At 42.0% G+C, this 21337-nt stretch overlaps 1 protein-coding gene across 1 annotated transcript in view; it reads left to right on the top strand.

Moving 5' to 3' along the window:
* The window catches only part of rell1 (RELT like 1), a 139416-nt gene that overhangs the window by 105419 nt on the left and 12660 nt on the right, over positions 1 to 21337 (top strand). Inside the window, exon 4 of the mRNA XM_014206479.3 lies at positions 15516 to 15570. Within this exon, the coding sequence (XP_014061954.1) occupies positions 15516 to 15570 (55 nt within the window). The remainder of the gene's footprint in view (positions 1 to 15515; positions 15571 to 21337) is intronic.

Consider the following 21337-nt stretch of genomic DNA (forward strand, 5'->3'; position numbering starts at 1 on the left):
TCTCCTCCCTCCTGACAACAATACTATAACTAGTGTCTATATATCACTCTACTGTCTCCTACTGACTACAATACTATAACTAGTGTCTATGGATCACTCTACTGTCTCCTCCCTACTGACTACAATACTATAACTAGTGTCTATGGACGACTCTACTGTCTCCTACTGACAACAATACTATAACTAGTGTCTATGGACCACTCTACTGTCTCCTACTGACTACAATACTATAACTAGTGTCTATGGACCACTCTACTGTCTCCTCCCTACTGACTACAATACTATAACTAGTGTCTATGGACCACTCTACTGTCTCCTCCCTACTGACTACAATACTATAACTAGTGTCTATGGACCACTCTACTGTCTCCTACTGACTACAATACTATAACTAGTGTCTATGGACCACTCTACTGACTACAATACTATAACTAGTGTCTATGGACCACTCTACTGTCTCCTCCCTCCTGACTACAATACTATAACTAGTGTCTATGGACCACTCTACTGTCTCCTCCCTCCTGACTACAATACTATAACTAGTGTCTATGGACCACTCTACTGTCTCCTCCCTCCTGACTACAATACTATAACTAGTGTCTATGGACCACTCTACTGTCTCCTACTGACAACAATACTATAACTAGTGTCTATGGATCACTCTACTGTCTCCTACTGACTACAATACTATAACTAGTGTCTATGGGTCACTCTACTGTCTCCTCCCTCCTGACTACAATACTATAACTAGTGTCTATGGACCACTCTACTGTCTCCTACTGACAACAATACTATAACTAGTGTCTATGGACCACTCTACTGTCTCCTACTGACTACAATACTATAACTAGTGTCTATGGACCACTCTACTGTCTCCTACTGACAACAATACTATAACTAGTGTCTATGGACCACTCTACTGTCTCCTCCCTACTGACTACAATACTATAACTAGTGTCTATGGACCACTCTACTGTCTCCTACTGACAACAATACTATAACTAGTGTCTATGGACCACTCTACTGTCTCCTCCCTCCTGACTACAATACTATAACTAGTGTCTATGGACCACTCTACTTTCTCCTACTGACTACAATACTATAACTAGTGTCTATGGACCACTCTACTGTCTCCTACTGACTACAATAGTATAACTAGTGTCTATGGACCACTACTGTCTCCTACTGACAACAATACTATAACTAGTGTCTATGGACCACTCTACTGTCTCCTCCCTCCCTCCTGACTACAATACTATAACTAGTGTCTATGGACCACTCTACTGTCTCCTACTGACAACAATACTATAATTGTGTCTATGGACCACTCTTCTGTCTCCTACTGACTACAATACTACTACAATACTATAACTAGTGTCTATGGACCACTCTACTGTCTCCTACTGACAACAATACTATAATTGTGTCTATGGACCACTCTACTGTCTCCTACTGACAACAATACTATAACTAGTGTCTATGGACCACTCTACTGTCTCCTACTGACTACAATACTATAACTAGTGTCTATGGACCACTCTACTGTCTCCTACTGACTACAATACTATAACTAGTGTCTATGGACCACTCTACTGTCTCCTACTGACAACAATACTATAACTAGTGTCTATGGACCACTCTACTGTCTCCTACTGACTACAATACTATAACTAGTGTCTATGGACCACTCTACTGTCTCCTACTGACTACAATACTATAACTAGTGTCTATGGACCACTCTACTGTCTCCTACTGACAACAATACTATAACTAGTGTCTGGACCACTCTACTGTCTCCTACTGACAACAATACTATAACTAGTTTCTATGGACCACTCTACTGTCTCCTCCCTACTGACTACAATACTATAACTAGTGTCTATGGACCACTCTGTCTCCTCCCTACTGACTACAATACTATAACTAGTGTCTATGGACCACTCTACTGTCTCCTACTGACTACAATACTATAACTAGTGTCTATGGACCACTCTACTGTCTCCTACTGACTACAATACTATAACTAGTGTCTATGGACCACTCTACTGTCTCCTACTGACTACAATACTATAACTAGTGTCTATGGACCACTCTACTGTCTCCTCCCTCCTGACTACAATACTATAACTAGTGTCTATGGACCACTCTACTGTCTCCTCCCTCCTGACTACAATACTATAACTAGTGTCTATGGACCACTCTACTGTCTCCTCCCTCCTGACTACAATACTATAACTAGTGTCTATGGACCACTCTACTGTCTCCTACTGACTACAATACTAAAACTAGTGTCTATTGACCACTCTACTGTCTCCTCCCTCCTGACAACAATACTATAACTAGTGTCTATGGACCACTCTACTGTCTCCTCCCTCCTGACTACAATACTATAACTAGTGTCTATGGACCACTCTACTGTCTCCTACTGACTACAATACTATAACTAGTGTCTATGGACCACTCTACTGTCTCCTACTGACAACAATACTATAACTAGTGTCTATGGTCCACTCTACTGTCTCCTCCCTCCTGACTACAATACTATAACTAGTGTCTATGGACCACTCTACTGTCTCCTACTGACTACAATACTATAACTAGTGTCTATGGACCACTCTACTGTCTCCTACTGACAACAATACTATAACTAGTGTCTATGGACCACTCTACTGTCTCCCACTGACAACAATACTATAACTAGTGTCTATATATCACTCTACTGTCTCCTACTGACTACAATACTATAACTAGTGTCTATGGATCACTCTACTGTCTCCTCCCTACTGAATACAATACTATAACTAGTGTCTATGGACCACTCTACTGTCTCCTCCTGACTACAATACTATAACTAGTGTCTATGGACCACTCTACTGTCTCCTACTGACTACAATACTATAACTAGTGTCTATGGACCACTCTGCTGTCTCCTACTGACAACAATACTATAACTAGTGTCTATGGACCACTCTACTGTCTCCTCCCTACTGACTACAATACTATAACTAGTGTCTATGGACCACTCTACTGTCTCCTACTGACAACAATACTATAACTAGTGTCTATGGACCACTACTGTCTCCTACTGACAACAATACTATAACTAGTGTCTATGGACCACTACTGTCTCCTACTGACAACAATACTATAACTAGTTTCTATGGACCACTCTACTGTCTCCTCCCTACTGACTACAATACTATAACTAGTGTCTATGGACCACTCTACTGTCTCCTCCCTACTGACTACAATACTATAACTAGTGTCTATGGACCACTCTACTGTCTCCTACTGACTACAATACTATAACTAGTGTCTATGGACCACTCTACTGTCTCCTACTGACTACAATACTATAACTAGTGTCTATGGACCACTCTACTGTCTCCTCCCTCCTGACTACAATACTATAACTAGTGTCTATGGACCACTCTACTGTCTCCTCCCTCCTGACTACAATACTATAACTAGTGTCTATGGACCACTCTACTGTCTCCTCCCTCCTGACTACAATACTATAACAGGTGTCTATGGACCACTCTGCTGTCTCCTACTGACAACAATACTATAACTAGTGTCTATGGACCACTCTACTGTCTCCTCCCTCCTGACTACAATACTATAACTAGTGTCTATGGACCACTCTACTGTCTCCTCCCTACTGACTACAATACTATAACTAGTGTCTATGGACCACTCTACTGTCTCCTCCCTCCTGACAACAATACTATAACTAGTGTCTATGGACCACTCTACTGTCTCCTCCCTCCTGACTACAATACTATAACTAGTGTCTATGGACCACTCTACTGTCTCCTACTGACTACAATACTATAACTAGTGTCTATGGACCACTCTACTGTCTCCTACTGACAACAATACTATAACTAGTGTCTATGGACCACTCTACTGTCTCCTCCCTACTGACTACAATACTATAACTAGTGTCTATGGACCACTCTACTGTCTCCTACTGACTACAATACTATAACTAGTGTCTATGGATCACTCTACTGTCTCCTACTGACTACAATACTATAACTAGTGTCTATGGTCCACTCTACTGTCTCCTCCCTCCTGACTACAATACTATAACTAGTGTCTATGGACCACTCTACTGTCTCCTACTGACTACAATACTATAACTAGTGTCTATGGACCACTCTACTGTCTCCTCCCTCCTGACAACAATACTATAACTAGTGTCTATGGACCACTCTACTGTCTCCTCCCTCCTGACAACAATACTATAACTAGTGTCTATGGACCACTCTACTGTCTCCTCCCTCCTGACTACAATACTATAACTAGTGTCTATGGACCACTCTACTGTCTCCTACTGACAACAATACTATAACTAGTGTCTATGGACCACTCTACTGACTACAATACTATAACTAGTGTCTATGGACCACTCTACTGTCTCCTACTGACTACAATACTATAACTAGTGTCTATGGACCACTCTACTGTCTCCTCCCTCCTGACAACAATACTATAACTAGTGTCTATGGACCACTCTACTGTCTCCTCCCTCCTGACAACAATACTATAACTAGTGTCTATGGACCACTCTACTGTCTCCTCCCTCCTGACTACAATACTATAACAGGTGTCTATGGACCACTCTGCTGTCTCCTACTGACAACAATACTATAACTAGTGTCTATGGACCACTCTACTGTCTCCTCCCTCCTGACAACAATACTATAACTAGTGTCTATGGACCACTCTACTGTCTCCTCCCTCCTGACAACAATACTATAACTAGTGTCTATGGTCCACTCTACTGTCTCCTACTGACTACAATACTATAACTAGTGTCTATGGACCACTCTACTGTCTCCTCCCTCCTGACTACAATACTATAACAGGTGTCTATGGACCACTCTACTGTCTCCTACTGACTACAATACTATAACTAGTGTCTATGGACCACTCTCCTGTCTCCTACTGACTACAATACTATAACTAGTGTCTATGGACCACTCTACTGTCTCCTACTGACTACAATACTATAACTAGTGTCTATGGACCACTCTACTGTCTCCTCCCTCCTGACAACAATACTATAACTAGTGTCTATGGACCACTCTACTGTCTCCTCCCTCCTGACTACAATACTATAACTAGTGTCTATGGACCACTCTACTGTCTCCTACTGACTACAATACTATAACTAGTGTCTATGGACCACTCTACTGTCTCCTGCTGACAACAATACTATAACTAGTGTCTATGGACCACTCTACTGTCTCCTACTGACTACAATACTATAACTAGTGTCTATGGACCACTCTACTGTCTCCTCCCTCCTGACTACAATACTATAACTAGTGTCTGTGGACCACTCTACTGTCTCCTCCCTACTGACTACAATACTATAACTAGTGTCTATGGACCACTCTACTGTCTCCTACTGACTACAATACTATAACTAGTGTCTATGGACCACTCTACTGTCTCCTCCCTCCTGACTACAATACTATAACTAGTGTCTATGGACCACTCTACTGTCTCCTCCCTCCTGACTACAATACTATAACTAGTGTCTATGGACCACTCTACTGTCTCCTACTGACAACAATACTATAACTAGTGTCTATGGACCACTCTACTGTCTCCTACTGACAACAATACTATAACTAGTGTCTATATATCACTCTACTGTCTCCTACTGACTACAATACTATAACTAGTGTCTATGGATCACTCTACTGTCTCCTCCCTACTGACTACAATACTATAACTAGTGTCTATGGACGACTCTACTGTCTCCTACTGACAACAATACTATAACTAGTGTCTATGGACCACTCTACTGTCTCCTACTGACTACAATACTATAACTAGTGTCTATGGACCACTCTACTGTCTCCTCCCTACTGACTACAATACTATAACTAGTGTCTATGGACCACTCTACTGTCTCCTCCCTACTGACTACAATACTATAACTAGTGTCTATGGACCACTCTACTGTCTCCTACTGACAACAATACTATAACTAGTGTCTATGGACCACTCTACTGACTACAATACTATAACTAGTGTCTATGGACCACTCTACTGTCTCCTCCCTCCTGACTACAATACTATAACTAGTGTCTATGGACCACTCTGCTGTCTCCTACTGACTACAATACTATAACTAGTGTCTATGGACCACTCTACTGTCTCCTACTGGCAACAATACTATAACTAGTGTCTATGGACCACTCTACTGTCTCCTCCCTCCTGACAACAATACTATAACTAGTGTCTATGGACCACTCTACTGTCTCCTACTGACAACAATACTATAACTAGTGTCTATGGACCACTCTACTGACTACAATACTATAACTAGTGTCTATGGACCACTCTACTGTCTCCTACTGACTACAATACTATAACTAGTGTCTATGGACCACTCTACTGTCTCCTACTGACTACAATACTATAACTAGTGTCTATGGACCACTCTACTGTCTCCTCCCTCCTGACTACAATACTATAACTAGTGTCTATGGACCACTCTACTGTCTCCTCCCTCCTGACTACAATACTATAACTAGTGTCTATGGACCACTCTACTGTCTCCTCCCTCCTGACTACAATACTATAACTAGTGTCTATGGACCACTCTACTGTCTCCTACTGACAACAATACTATAACTAGTGTCTATGGACCACTCTACTGTCTCCTACTGACTACAATACTATAACTAGTGTCTATGGACCACTCTACTGTCTCCTACTGACAACAATACTATAACTAGTGTCTATGGACCACTCTACTGTCTCCTCCCTCCTGACTACAATACTATAACTAGTGTCTATGGACCACTCTACTGTCTCCTACTGACAACAATACTATAACTAGTGTCTATGGACCACTCTACTGTCTCCTCCCTCCTGACTACAATACTATAACTAGTGTCTATGGACCACTCTACTTTCTCCTACTGACTACAATACTATAACTAGTGTCTATGGACCACTCTACTGTCTCCTACTGACTACAATACTATAACTAGTGTCTATGGACCACTACTGTCTCCTACTGACAACAATACTATAACTAGTGTCTATGGACCACTCTACTGTCTCCTCCCTCCTGACTACAATACTATAACTAGTGTCTATGGACCACTCTACTGTCTCCTACTGACAACAATACTATAACTTGTGTCTATGGACCACTCTACTGTCTCCTACTGACTACAATACTACTACAATACTATAACTAGTGTCTATGGACCACTCTACTGTCTCCTACTGACTACAATACTATAACTAGTGTCTATGGACCACTCTACTGTCTCCTCCCTACTGACTACAATACTATAACTAGTGTCTATGGACCACTCTACTGTCTCCTCCCTCCTGACAACAATACTATAACTAGTGTCTATGGACCACTCTACTGTCTCCTACTGACTACAATACTATAACTAGTGTCTATGGACCACTCTACTGTCTCCTCCTGACTACAATACTATAACTAGTGTCTATGGACCACTCTACTGTCTCCTCCCTCCTGACAACAATACTATAACTAGTGTCTATGGACCACTCTACTGTCTCCTCCCTCCTGACTACAATACTATAACTAGGTGTCTATGGACCACTCTACTGTCTCCTACTGACAACAATACTATAACTAGTGTCTATGGACCACTCTACTGTCTCCTCCCTCCTGACAACAATACTATAACTAGTGTCTATGGACCACTCTACTGTCTCCTCCCTCCTGACTACAATACTATAACTAGGTGTCTATGGACCACTCTACTGTCTCCTACTGACAACAATACTATAACTAGTGTCTATGGACCACTCTACTGTCTCCTCCCTCCTGACAACAATACTATAACTAGTGTCTATGGACCACTCTACTGTCTCCTCCCTCCTGACTACAATACTATAACAGGTGTCTATGGACCACTCTACTGTCTCCTACTGACTACAATACTATAACTAGTGTCTATGGACCACTCTCCTGTCTCCTACTGACAACAATACTATAACTAGTGTCTATGGACCACTCTACTGTCTCCTACTGACTACAATACTATAACTAGTGTCTATGGACCACTCTACTGTCTCCTCCCTCCTGACAACAATACTATAACTAGTGTCTATGGACCACTCTACTGTCTCCTCCCTCCTGACTACAATACTATAACTAGTGTCTATGGACCACTCTACTGTCTCCTACTGACTACAATACTATAACTAGTGTCTATGGACCACTCTACTGTCTCCTACTGACTACAATACTATAACTAGTGTCTATGGACCACTCTACTGTCTCCTCCCTCCTGACTACAATACTATAACTAGTGTCTATGGACCACTCTACTGTCTCCTCCCTACTGACTACAATACTATAACTAGTGTCTATGGACCACTCTACTGTCTCCTACTGACTACAATACTATAACTAGTGTCTATGGACCACTCTACTGTCTCCTCCCTCCTGACTACAATACTATAACTAGTGTCTATGGACCACTCTACTGTCTCCTCCCTCCTGACTACAATACTATAACTAGTGTCTATGGACCACTCTACTGTCTCCTACTGACAACAATACTATAACTAGTGTCTATGGACCACTCTACTGTCTCCTACTGACAACAATACTATAACTAGTGTCTATATATCACTCTACTGTCTCCTACTGACAACAATACTATAACTAGTGTCTATGGACCACTCTACTGTCTCCTCCCTACTGACTACAATACTATAACTAGTGTCTATGGACCACTCTACTGTCTCCTACTGACAACAATACTATAACTAGTGTCTATGGACCACTCTACTGCTCCTCCCTACTGACTACAATACTATAACTAGTGTCTATGGACCACTCTACTGTCTCCTCCTACTGACTACAATACTATAACTAGTGTCTATGGACCACTCTACTGTCTCCTCCCTACTGACTACAATACTATAACTAGTGTCTATGGACCACTCTACTGTCTCCTACTGACTACAATACTATAACTAGTGTCTATGGACCACTCTACTGACTACAATACTATAACTAGTGTCTATGGACCACTCTACTGTCTCCTCCCTCCTGACTACAATACTATAACTAGTGTCTATGGACCACTCTGCTGTCTCCTACTGACTACAATACTATAACTAGTGTCTATGGACCACTCTACTGTCTCCTACTGGCAACAATACTATAACTAGTGTCTATGGACCACTCTACTGTCTCCTCCCTCCTGACAACAATACTATAACTAGTGTCTATGGACCACTCTACTGTCTCCTACTGACAACAATACTATAACTAGTGTCTATGGACCACTCTACTGACTACAATACTATAACTAGTGTCTATGGACCACTCTACTGTCTCCTACTGACTACAATACTATAACTAGTGTCTATGGACCACTCTACTGTCTCCTACTGACTACAATACTATAACTAGTGTCTATGGACCACTCTACTGTCTCCTACTGACAACAATACTATAACTAGTGTCTATGGTCCACTCTACTGTCTCCTCCTGACTACAATACTATAACTAGTTTCTATGGACCACTCTACTGTCTCCTCCCTCCTGACTACAATACTATAACTAGTGTCTATGGACCACTCTACTGTCTCCTACTGACAACAATACTATAACTAGTGTCTATGGACCACTCTACTGTCTCCTACTGACTACAATACTATAACTAGTGTCTATGGACCACTCTACTGTCTCCTACTGACTACAATACTATAACTAGTGTCTATGGACCACTACTGTCTCCTACTGACAACAATACTATAACTAGTGTCTATGGACCACTCTACTGTCTCCTCCCTCCTGACTACAATACTATAACTAGTGTCTATGGACCACTCTACTGTCTCCTCCATCCTGACAACAATACTATAACTAGTGTCTATGGTCCACTCTACTGTCTCCTACTGACTACAATACTATAACTAGTGTCTATGGACCACTCTACTGTCTCCTACTGACAACAATACTATAACTAGTGTCTATGGACCACTCTACTGTCTCCTCCTGACTACAATACTATAACTAGTGTCTATGGACCACTCTACTGTCTCCTACTGACAACAATACTATAACTAGTGTCTATGGACCACTCTACTGTCTCCTACTGACTACAATACTATAACTAGTGTCTATGGACCACTCTACTGTCTCCTCCCTCCTGACTACAATACTATAACTAGTGTCTATGGACCACTCTACTGTCTCCTCCCTCCTGACAACAATACTATAACTAGTGTCTATGGACCACTCTACTGTCTCCTACTGACTACAATACTATAACTAGTGTCTATGGACCACTCTACTGTCTCCTACTGACTACAATACTATAACTAGTGTCTATGGACCACTCTACTGTCTCCTCCCTCCTGACAACAATACTATAACTAGTGTCTATGGACCACTCTACTGTCTCCTCCCTCCTGACTACAATACTATAACAGGTGTCTATGGACCACTCTGCTGTCTCCTACTGACAACAATACTATAACTAGTGTCTATGGACCACTCTACTGTCTCCTCCCTCCTGACAACAATACTATAACTAGTGTCTATGGACCACTCTACTGTCTCCTACTGACTACAATACTATAACTAGTGTCTATGGACCACTCTACTGTCTCCTACTGACTACAATACTATAACTAGTGTCTATGGACCACTCTACTGTCTCCTCCCTCCTGACTACAATACTATAACTAGTGTCTATGGACCACTCTACTGTCTCCTACTGACTACAATACTATAACTAGTGTCTATGGACCACTCTCCTGTCTCCTACTGACTACAATACTATAACTAGTGTCTATGGACCACTCTACTGTCTCCTACTGACTACAATACTATAACTAGTGTCTATGGACCACTCTACTGACTACAATACTATAACTAGTGTCTATGGACCACTCTACTGTCTCCTCCCTCCTGACTACAATACTATAACTAGTGTCTATGGACCACTCTACTGTCTCCTACTGACTACAATACTATAACTAGTGTCTATGGACCACTCTACTGACTACAATACTATAACTAGTGTCTATGGACCACTCTACTGTCTCCTCCCTCCTGACTACAATACTATAACTAGTGTCTATGGACCACTCTACTGTCTCCTACTGACAACAATACTATAACTAGTGTCTATGGACCACTCTACTGTCTCCTACTGACAACAATACTATAACTAGTGTCTATGGACCACTCTACTGTCTCCTACTGACAACAATACTATAACTAGTGTCTATGGACCACTCTACTGTCTCCTCCCTCCTGACTACAATACTATAACTAGTGTCTATGGACCACTCTACTGTCTCCTCCCTCCTGACTACAATACTATAACTAGTGTCTATGGATCACTCTACTGTCTCCTCCCTCCTGACTACAATACTATAACTAGTGTCTATGGACCACTCTACTGTCTCCTACTGACTACAATACTATAACTAGTGTCTATGGACCACTCTACTGTCTCCTACTGACTACAATACTATAACTAGTGTCTATGGACCACTCTACTGTCTCCTCCTTCCTGACTACAATACTATAACTAGTGTCTATGGACCACTCTACTGTCTCCTACTGACAACAATACTATAACTAGTGTCTATGGATCACTCTACTGTCTCCTACTGACTACAATACTATAACTAGTGTCTATGGATCACTCTACTGTCTCCTCCCTCCTGACTACAATACTATAACTAGTGTCTATGGACCACTCTACTGTCTCCTCCCTACTGACTACAATACTATAACTAGTGTCTATGGACCACTCTACTTTCTCCTACTGACTACAATACTATAACTAGTGTCTATGGACCACTCTACTGTCTCCTACTGACTACAATAGTATAACTAGTGTCTATGGACCACTACTGTCTCCTACTGACAACAATACTATAACTAGTGTCTATGGACCACTCTACTGTCTCCTCCCTCCTGACTACAATACTATAACTAGTGTCTATGGACCACTCTACTGTCTCCTACTGACAACAATACTATAATTGTGTCTATGGACCACTCTACTGTCTCCTACTGACAACAATACTATAACTAGTGTCTATGGACCACTCTACTGTCTCCTACTGACTACAATACTATAACTAGTGTCTATGGACCACTCTACTGTCTCCTACTGACTACAATACTATAACTAGTGTCTATGGACCACTCTACTGTCTCCTACTGACAACAATACTATAACTAGTGTCTATGGACCACTCTACTGTCTCCTACTGACTACAATACTATAACTAGTGTCTATGGACCACTCTACTGTCTCCTACTGACTACAATACTATAACTAGTGTCTATGGACCACTCTACTGTCTCCTACTGACAACAATACTATAACTAGTGTCTGGACCACTCTACTGTCTCCTACTGACAACAATACTATAACTAGTGTCTATGGACCACTCTACTGTCTCCTACTGACAACAATACTATAACTAGTGTCTATGGACCACTCTACTGTCTCCTACTGACAACAATACTATAACTAGTGTCTATGGACCACTCTACTGTCTCCTACTGACTACAATACTATAACTAGTGTCTATGGACCACTCTACTGTCTCCTACTGACTACAATACTATAACTAGTGTCAATGGACCACTCTACTGTCTCCTACTGACTACAATACTATAACTAGTGTCAATGGACCACTCTACTGTCTCCTACTGACTACAATACTATAACTAGTGTCTATGGACCACTCTACTGTCTCCTCCCTACTGACTACAATACTATAACTAGTGTCTATGGACCACTCTACTGTCTCCTACTGACTACAATACTATAACTAGGATCTATGGATCACCTACAGTTCTCATGGTTATATCAGACCACTTGGTGCTGAGCTGTCTCCCTCTCCCATCACACTGTCTTTCACACTGCGAAGCTACAGGAAGAGGTGCTGTGTGTGTGTGTGTGTGTGTGTGAGTGACATCCGGTGAGAGGTGAGTAGGTCTGTGGTTCTACATGGTACACTAATTACTGAAGCTGCTGTGTGGTTTATAATAGATTGTAAACACAGTAGCTTCCTACAATGGTGGAATTAACCATCATCCAATTGTATAACAAGGTTATCACAAGTATATTGACAGCAACTGTACCGTTCCGTTGACTCACACAACATCACCTAATGAGGGTGACCCACGCACGAGCACACCCCTAAATTCTGTGCGTCAGTCTTGATAGGGCCGTATTGCCTGATGATGACGAAACAGGAAGTGTTCAAGTCAAAGCCTTTTCCTGCTCACGTTGGCATGCTGCACAAACCCTTAATACTGATTTAATACTCTCCTTCCTTCTAGGTGTGTTGAAATGCCCTCTGGTCAGACATGATAAGCGATTTAATATGATAGTAGGCTTCTAGTTTAGTACACAGTCCTAGTTTGTGGGGAAAATCGGGCTTATTTTGACTGACTAGAGGAAACAGGACGTACACATGGTCATGTGAAGTCCGGTTGGAAGTGACTCCGATGTTTCCACACGTCTTTCCTCATCTTTATGGTTTAGTTATTCTACTCTGAAGTGTTGGCCAATACAGTGCCTTTGGAAAGTATTCAGACCCCTTGACCTTTTCTACATTTTGTTACGTTACGGCCTTATTCTAAAATGGATTATATTGTTGGTTTTTTTCGCTCATCAATCTACACACAGTACCCCGTAATGACAGCGAAAACGGGCTTTTTGAATTTTTGGGTCATTTCTTGAAATAAAAAGCTGAAATATTACATTTACATAACTATTCAGACCCTTTACTCAGTACTTTGTTGAAGCATGTTTGGCAGCGATTACTGCATCAAGTCTTCTTGGGTATGACGCTACAAGCTTGACACACCTGTATTTGGGGAGTTTCTCCCATTCTTCTCTGCAGATCCTCTCAAGCTCTGTCAGGTTGGATGGGGAGCGTCGTTGCTGTACAGCTATTTTCAGGTCTCTCCAGTGATGTTCCATCGGGTTCAAGTCCGGGCTCTGGCTGGGCCACTCAAGGACATTCAGAGACTTGTCCCGAAGCCACTCCTGTGGTGTCTTGGCTGTGTGCTTAGGGTCGGTATCCTGTTGGAAGGGGAACCTTCGCCCCAGTCTGAGGTCCTGAGCGCTCTGGAGCAGGTTTTCATTAAGGATCTCTCTACTTTGCTCCGTTCATTTTTCCCTCGATCCTGAATAGTCTCCCAGTCCCTGCCGCTGAAAAACATCCCCACAGCATGATGCTTCTACCACCATGCTTCACCGTAGGGATGGTGCCAGGTTTCCTCCAGACCAGAGAATCTTGTTTCGCATGGTCTGAGAGTCATTACGTGCCTTTTGGCAAACTCCAAGCGGGCTTTAATGTGCCTTTTACTGAGGAGTGGCTTCCGTCTGGCCACTCTACCGTAAAGGCCTGATTTGTGTAGTGCTGCATAGATGGTTGTCCTTCTGGAAGGTTCTCCCATCTCCACAGAGGAACTCTAGAGCTCTGTCAGAGTGACCATCGGGTTCTTGGTCACCTCCCTGACCAAGGCGCTTCTCCCCCGATTGCTCAGTTCTAGGGAGAGTCTTGGTGGTTCCAAACTTCTTCCATTTAAGAATCATGGAGGCATTGTGTTCTTGGGGACAATTCCTTTGACCTCGTGGCTTGGTTTTTTCTCTGACATGCACTGTCAACTGTGGGATCTTATATAGACAGGTGTGTGCCTTTCCAAATCATGTCCAATCAATTGAATTTACCACAAGTGGACTCCAAGTTGAATAAACATCTCAAGGATGATCAGTGGAAACACGATGCACCTGAGCTCAATTTCAATTCTCATAGCAAAGGGTCTAAATATGTAAACTATTTCTGTTATTACATTTTAATAAACTGGCAATTATTTCACAGTTTTCGCTTTGTCATTATGGGGTATTGTGTGTAGATTGCTGAAGGGGGGAAACGAACAATTTTAGAGTAAGGTTTTAACGCAACAAAATGTGGAAAAGGTCAAGGGGTTTGAATAATTTCCAAAGGCACTGGATGTGCCTATACTGCTAATCATGTGTACTTGAAGCTCATTGACATTTGCCCTCGTTTCTTCTAGGTTATTAATGATGTCATTTACATGTGTAACATTTTTTTTCTTTGAAAGTCATGTTGATAAATACAATTAAAAAAATAAAAAATCCTGTCCTCCATTATGTGGATGCTCTTGTGCCATACTTTCTGTCTTCGTACTTAGTAATGGCTTATTAATTATAGCCCTAATGTGTCCTACATTTCAGGAAGACGCTGTTGTTTTCATAATGCATTGTTTGCTGTGCCTGCGCACAGCCCACACCCAGAGGTTATATTCTGAGGACTGAATGTGCTCCCGTTAATTGAATGCAGTGCACCATTTGATTGTGTTGGGGCTTATCGGCTGCAACCATATTCCAATAAATGTTTCCCCTTTTGATGTCGCTTGCTCGTTCTCCTCGCTAATTCCCCTACGCCATATTTTTCTCTCTTTGTCTACACAGCGAACTCCGATGCCCTCCAAGCCATGGTTCCTGAAAACAGCATAGACTCAGAAGGGTAAGTATCCTGTCATGGCTTCTGTAGTGAACTCTGCTGCTGCTGACTACCCTACCCTCAGTCAAACTTTATCAGCACTATTTAAATATACATCAAATCTGAAAGTAACTCACTCTTAATGTTGTCTGATGTCATTAGCGTTGAGGCCTATTTGGGGTGGCAGGTAGCCCAGTGGTTAGAGCGTTGGACTAGTAACCGAAAGGTTGCTGGATCGAACCCCCGAGCTGACAAGGTACAAATCTGTCATTCTGCCCCTGAACAAGGCAGTTAACCCACTGTTCCTAGGCCGTCATTGTAAAACAAGAATTTGTTCTTAACTGACTTGCCTAGTTAAATATGAACATTTTCAGAAATTCCACCAAAGGGCTGGTTTCCAAGGATACAGTACCACTTGGGTGTCATTACTTTCCAAGCCACTAGATGGCAATGGTGTCGTTAGGTGGAAGTCAAGCCGGTCTCCCTCAGACATTGTTTATGGCTTGGTGAGTTTGGATTAAGGCCAGTACTTTTACGACTCACAATATCAATATGATCCTAACATTTTATATGGTCATTCTGATTGTGCAATCGGGACCAGTCATCTCAAAGAGACTGGAAATGAAACCACGGCTCCTACATTTATACTACCATTAACTTACTAAACAGCTCAAGATAGACAGACAGAAGCCTGATTCATAATCGTGACCTCTGACAGTTTCATTGAGAACGTCTTTGTGGCTGTGAATGGTAAGTAGGTCTGACTTTACAGTTCATAGTTAGGGCCTTGTCCATCAAAGAATACATACATGCATACATACATGCATACATACATACATACATACATACATACATACATACATACATACATACATACATACATACATACATACATACATACATACATACATACATACATACATACCATCTGAAGAGCCAGGGAGTGCTGGCACTCACAACCATAAATGGTGCACAAGGAGGGATGACTGCAGAGGAAGAGAAGAGAAAGGGAGAGGAGGTATTTGTATGTGTGGGGTGACGGTCAGGATTAATAAATCGTAGCATGGCGAGGCAGGATGAGGTATGGCCACGGCATTGGGTGTTCCGGCAAAGTCCGCGGGACAGGACACCACTCATTTCCCAATGTGTGGGTCTTTTCAGTGTGCTTTATTGGCATGATGTAACAATGTACATATTGCCAAAGCTTATTTTGGATATTGACAATATGAAAATAATAAGAATCAAAATGTTAATGGGACAACAGTAACAACAATAACCAAGGGTCAAAATAACCATACATTGAACAATAACAATAATCATACAGTAGAGGAGATGTGCAGGTTTATTGGTCTGTCAGACACTGTCCCTCAACTTATGGCAGTCAGCAATGTAGTGCGCTGCCAACCCACAGCTCTATGCGTCCTCCCCCAACAGGACGGGTAGCCTATCCTCATCAGAGAGGTCTTTGAAACCTTGAATAAGGGTTTCACATTTGGGGAAATGACACTCTAATTGTTTAATATTTTTTTACATTTTGTCAGGAAATGCAGCTCTGTCTCAGGTTCTGCTGTTGTGCAGTGGTTGCACAGCCTTTCCTCTACAGGGAGCCAGGTTTTCCTGTGTCTACCCTTCTCAATGGCAAGGCTGTGCTCACTGAGCCTGTACTTTGTCAAGGTTTTTCTAAGGTTTTGATCAGTAACCATGGTCAAATAGTTAGCCACGGTGTACTGTCCATTTAGGGCCAGATAGCACTGCATTTTGCTTTGTGTTTGTGTTTCTCAATAAGCAATGTAGTTTTGTTTTGACTGTGTTGTAATTTGTTTTATTCTGATTGATTGGATGTTCTGGTCCTGAGGCTTCCGTGTGTTAGTAGAACAGGTTAGTGAACTCAGCCCCAGGACCAGCTGGATGAGGGGACTGAGGCGTCAGTGTGTTAATAGGACAGGTTAGTGAACTCAGCCCCAGGACCAGCTGGATGAGGGGACTGAGGCGTCAGTGTGTTAATAGGACAGGTTAGTGAACTCAGCCCCAGGACCAGCTGGATGAGGGGACTGAGGCGTCAGTGTGTTAATAGGACAGGTTAGTGAACTCAGCCCCAGGACCAGCTGGATGAGGGGACTGAGGCGTCAGTGTGTTAATAGGACAGGTTAGTGAACTCAGCCCCAGGACCAGCTGGATGAGGGGACTGAGGCGTCAGTGTGTTAATAGGACAGGTTAGTGAACTCAGCCCCAGGACCAGCTGGATGAGGGGACTGAGGCGTCAGTGTGTTAATAGGACAGGTTAGTGAACTCAGCCCCAGGACCAGCTGGATGAGGGGACTGAGGCGTCAGTGTGTTAATAGGACAGGTTAGTGAACTCAGGACCAGCTGGATGAGGGGACTGAGGCGTCAGTGTGTTAATAGGACAGGTTAGTGAACTCAGCCCCAGGACCAGCTGGATGAGGGGACTGAGGCGTCAGTGTGTTAATAGGACAGGTTAGTGAACTCAGCCCCAGGACCAGCTGGATGAGGGGACTGAGGCGTCAGTGTGTTAGTAGAACAGGTTTGTGAACTCAGCCCCAGGACCAGCTGGATGAGGGGACTCTTTTCTTTGCTCATCTCTTGGCATTGCAGGGCTTGGTAATGATATGAGAGGGGGGCACTATTCCAAAATGTAATTTATATTTTTTGAGTTTTTATAATTAGTGGAGATTGGCCTAATTCTGCCCTGCATGCATTGTTTGTAGTTTTCCTCTGGACATGTTGGAGAATCTTACAGAACTCTGCATGTAGTGTTTCAATGGGGTGTTTGTCCCATTTTGGTGTAATCTTCTTTTGTCTCGCTGCCATAAAGTACAATTGGTTCAATTAGTTTTAGCCAAATTTATTTTTAAACCGAAGTAATTGTAGTGTGTACAGTACTCTATATATTTTGTACCAATTGAGAACGTCGGTCTAATTCCCTGAGATCTGGATCTTCTCTGGAAAATCATTATTTTAGACTTTTTGGGGTTTACTGCCAGGGACCAGGTCTCTCTCTCTGTGTCTCTCTCTGTGTGTCTCTCTCTCTCTCTCTCTCTCTCTCTGTCTCTGTGTCTCTCTCTGTGTCTCTGTGTCTCTCTCTCTCTGTCTCTGTCTCTCAAATTCAAGCTGCTTTATTGGCATGAAAAACATTGTGTCAATATTGCCTAAGCAACAATGTATACAATATACATTGTAATAAAATTATAAACAATAACAAATAATAATATAAAATGGCAGTAAATAATACAAAATGAAATATAAAAATCTAAATATGGAAAATGAAACGATAATTAAGTAATAACTAAATAACGGTCATCTTCACCATTACATCAGTACTACAACTACTATCATCATTATTACTACTACTACTACTACTACTACTACTACTACTACTACAACTACTATCATCATTATTACTACTACTACTACTACTACTACTACTACCACTACCACTACCACCACCATCACTAAACTGCTATCATTACCATTACTACCCATACCACTACTACTACCACCATCACTAAACTGCTATCATTACCATTACTACCCATACCACTACTACTACCACCACCATCACTAAACTGCTATCATTACCATTACTACCCATACCACTACTACTACCACCACCATCACTAAACTGCTATCATTACCATTACTACCCATACCACTACTACTACCACCATTACTACCCATACCACTACTACTACTACTACCACCATCACTAAACTGCTATCATTACCATTACTACCCATACCACTACCACCACCACCATCACTAAACTGCTATCATTACCATTACTACCCATACCACTAGTACCACCACCACCACCACCATCACTAAACTGCTATCATTACCATTACTACCCATACCACTACTACCACCACCACCACCATCACTAAACTGCTATCATTACCATTACTACCCATACCACTACTACTACTACTACTACTACCACCATCACTAAACTGCTATCATTACCATTACCACCCATACCACTACTACTACCACCACCACCATCACTAAACTGCTATCATTACCATTACTACCCATACCACTACTACTACTACTACTACTACCACCATCACTAAACTGCTATCATTACCATTACTACCCATACCACTACTACTACTACTACCACCATCACTAAACTGCTATCATTACCATTACTACCCATACCACTACTACTACTACTACCACCATCACTAAACTGCTATCATTACCATTACTACCCATACCACTACTACCACCACCACCACCATCACTAAACTGCTATCATTACCATTACTACCCATACCACCACTACTACTACTACCACCATCATCACTAAACTGTTATCATTACCATTACTACCCATACCACTACTACCACCACCACCACCACTAAACTGCTATCATTACCATTACTACCCATACCACTACTACCACCACCACCACCACTAAACTGCTATCATTACCATTACCACCCATACCACTACTACCACCACCATCACTAAACTGCTATCATTACCATTACTACCCATACCACTACTACTACCACCACCATCACTAAACTGCTATCATTACCATTACTACCCATACCACTAGTACCACCACCACCACCATCACTAAACTGCTATCATTACCATTACTACCCATACCACTACTACCACCACCACCACCATCACTAAACTGCTATCATTACCATTACTACCCATACCACTACTACCACCACCACCACCATCACTAAACTGCTATCATTACCATTACTACCCATACCACTACTACCACCACCACCCCACCACCATCACTAAACTGTTATCATTACCATTACTACCCATACCACTACTACACACCACCACCACCATCACTAAACTGTTATCATTACCATTACTACCCATACCACCACTACTACCACCACCACCATCACTAAACTGCTATCATTACCATTACTACCCATACCACTACTACCACCACCACCACCACCATCACTAAACTGCTATCATTACCATTACCACCCATACCACTACTACTACTACCACTACTAAACTGCTATCATTACCATTACTACTCATACCACTACTACTACTACCACTACTAAACTGCTATCATTACCATTACTACTCATACCACTACTACTACTACCACTACTAAACTGCTATCATTACCATTACTACCCATACCACTACTACCACCACCATCACTAAACTGTTATCATTACCATTACTACCCATACCACTACTACTACTACTACTACTACCACCATCACTAAACTGTTATCATTACCATTACTACCCATACCACTACTACCACCACCACCATCACTAAACTGTTATCATTACCATTACTACCCATACCACTACTACCACCACCACCATCACTAAACTGCTATCATTACCATTACTACCCATACCACTACTACCACCACTAAACTGTTATCATTACCATTACCACCCATACCACTACCACCATCACTAAACTGTTATCATTACCATTACCACCCATACCACTACCACCATCACTAAACTGTTATCATTACCATTACCACCCATACCACTACCACCATCACTAAACTGTTATCATTACCATTACCACCCATACCACTACCACCATCACTAAACTGTTGTCATTACCATTACCACCCATACCACTACTACCACCACCACCACCATCACTAAACTGTTATCATTACCATTACCACCCATACCACCACTACTACTACTACCACCATCATCACTAAACTGTTATCATTACCATTACTACCCATACCACTACTACCACCACCACCATCACTAAACTGCTATCATTACCAT

The sequence above is a fragment of the Salmo salar genome, chromosome 07 (genome assembly GCF_965601325.2).
Source record: "Salmo salar chromosome 07, fSalSal1, whole genome shotgun sequence".
NCBI lineage: Eukaryota > Metazoa > Chordata > Actinopteri > Salmoniformes > Salmonidae > Salmo > Salmo salar.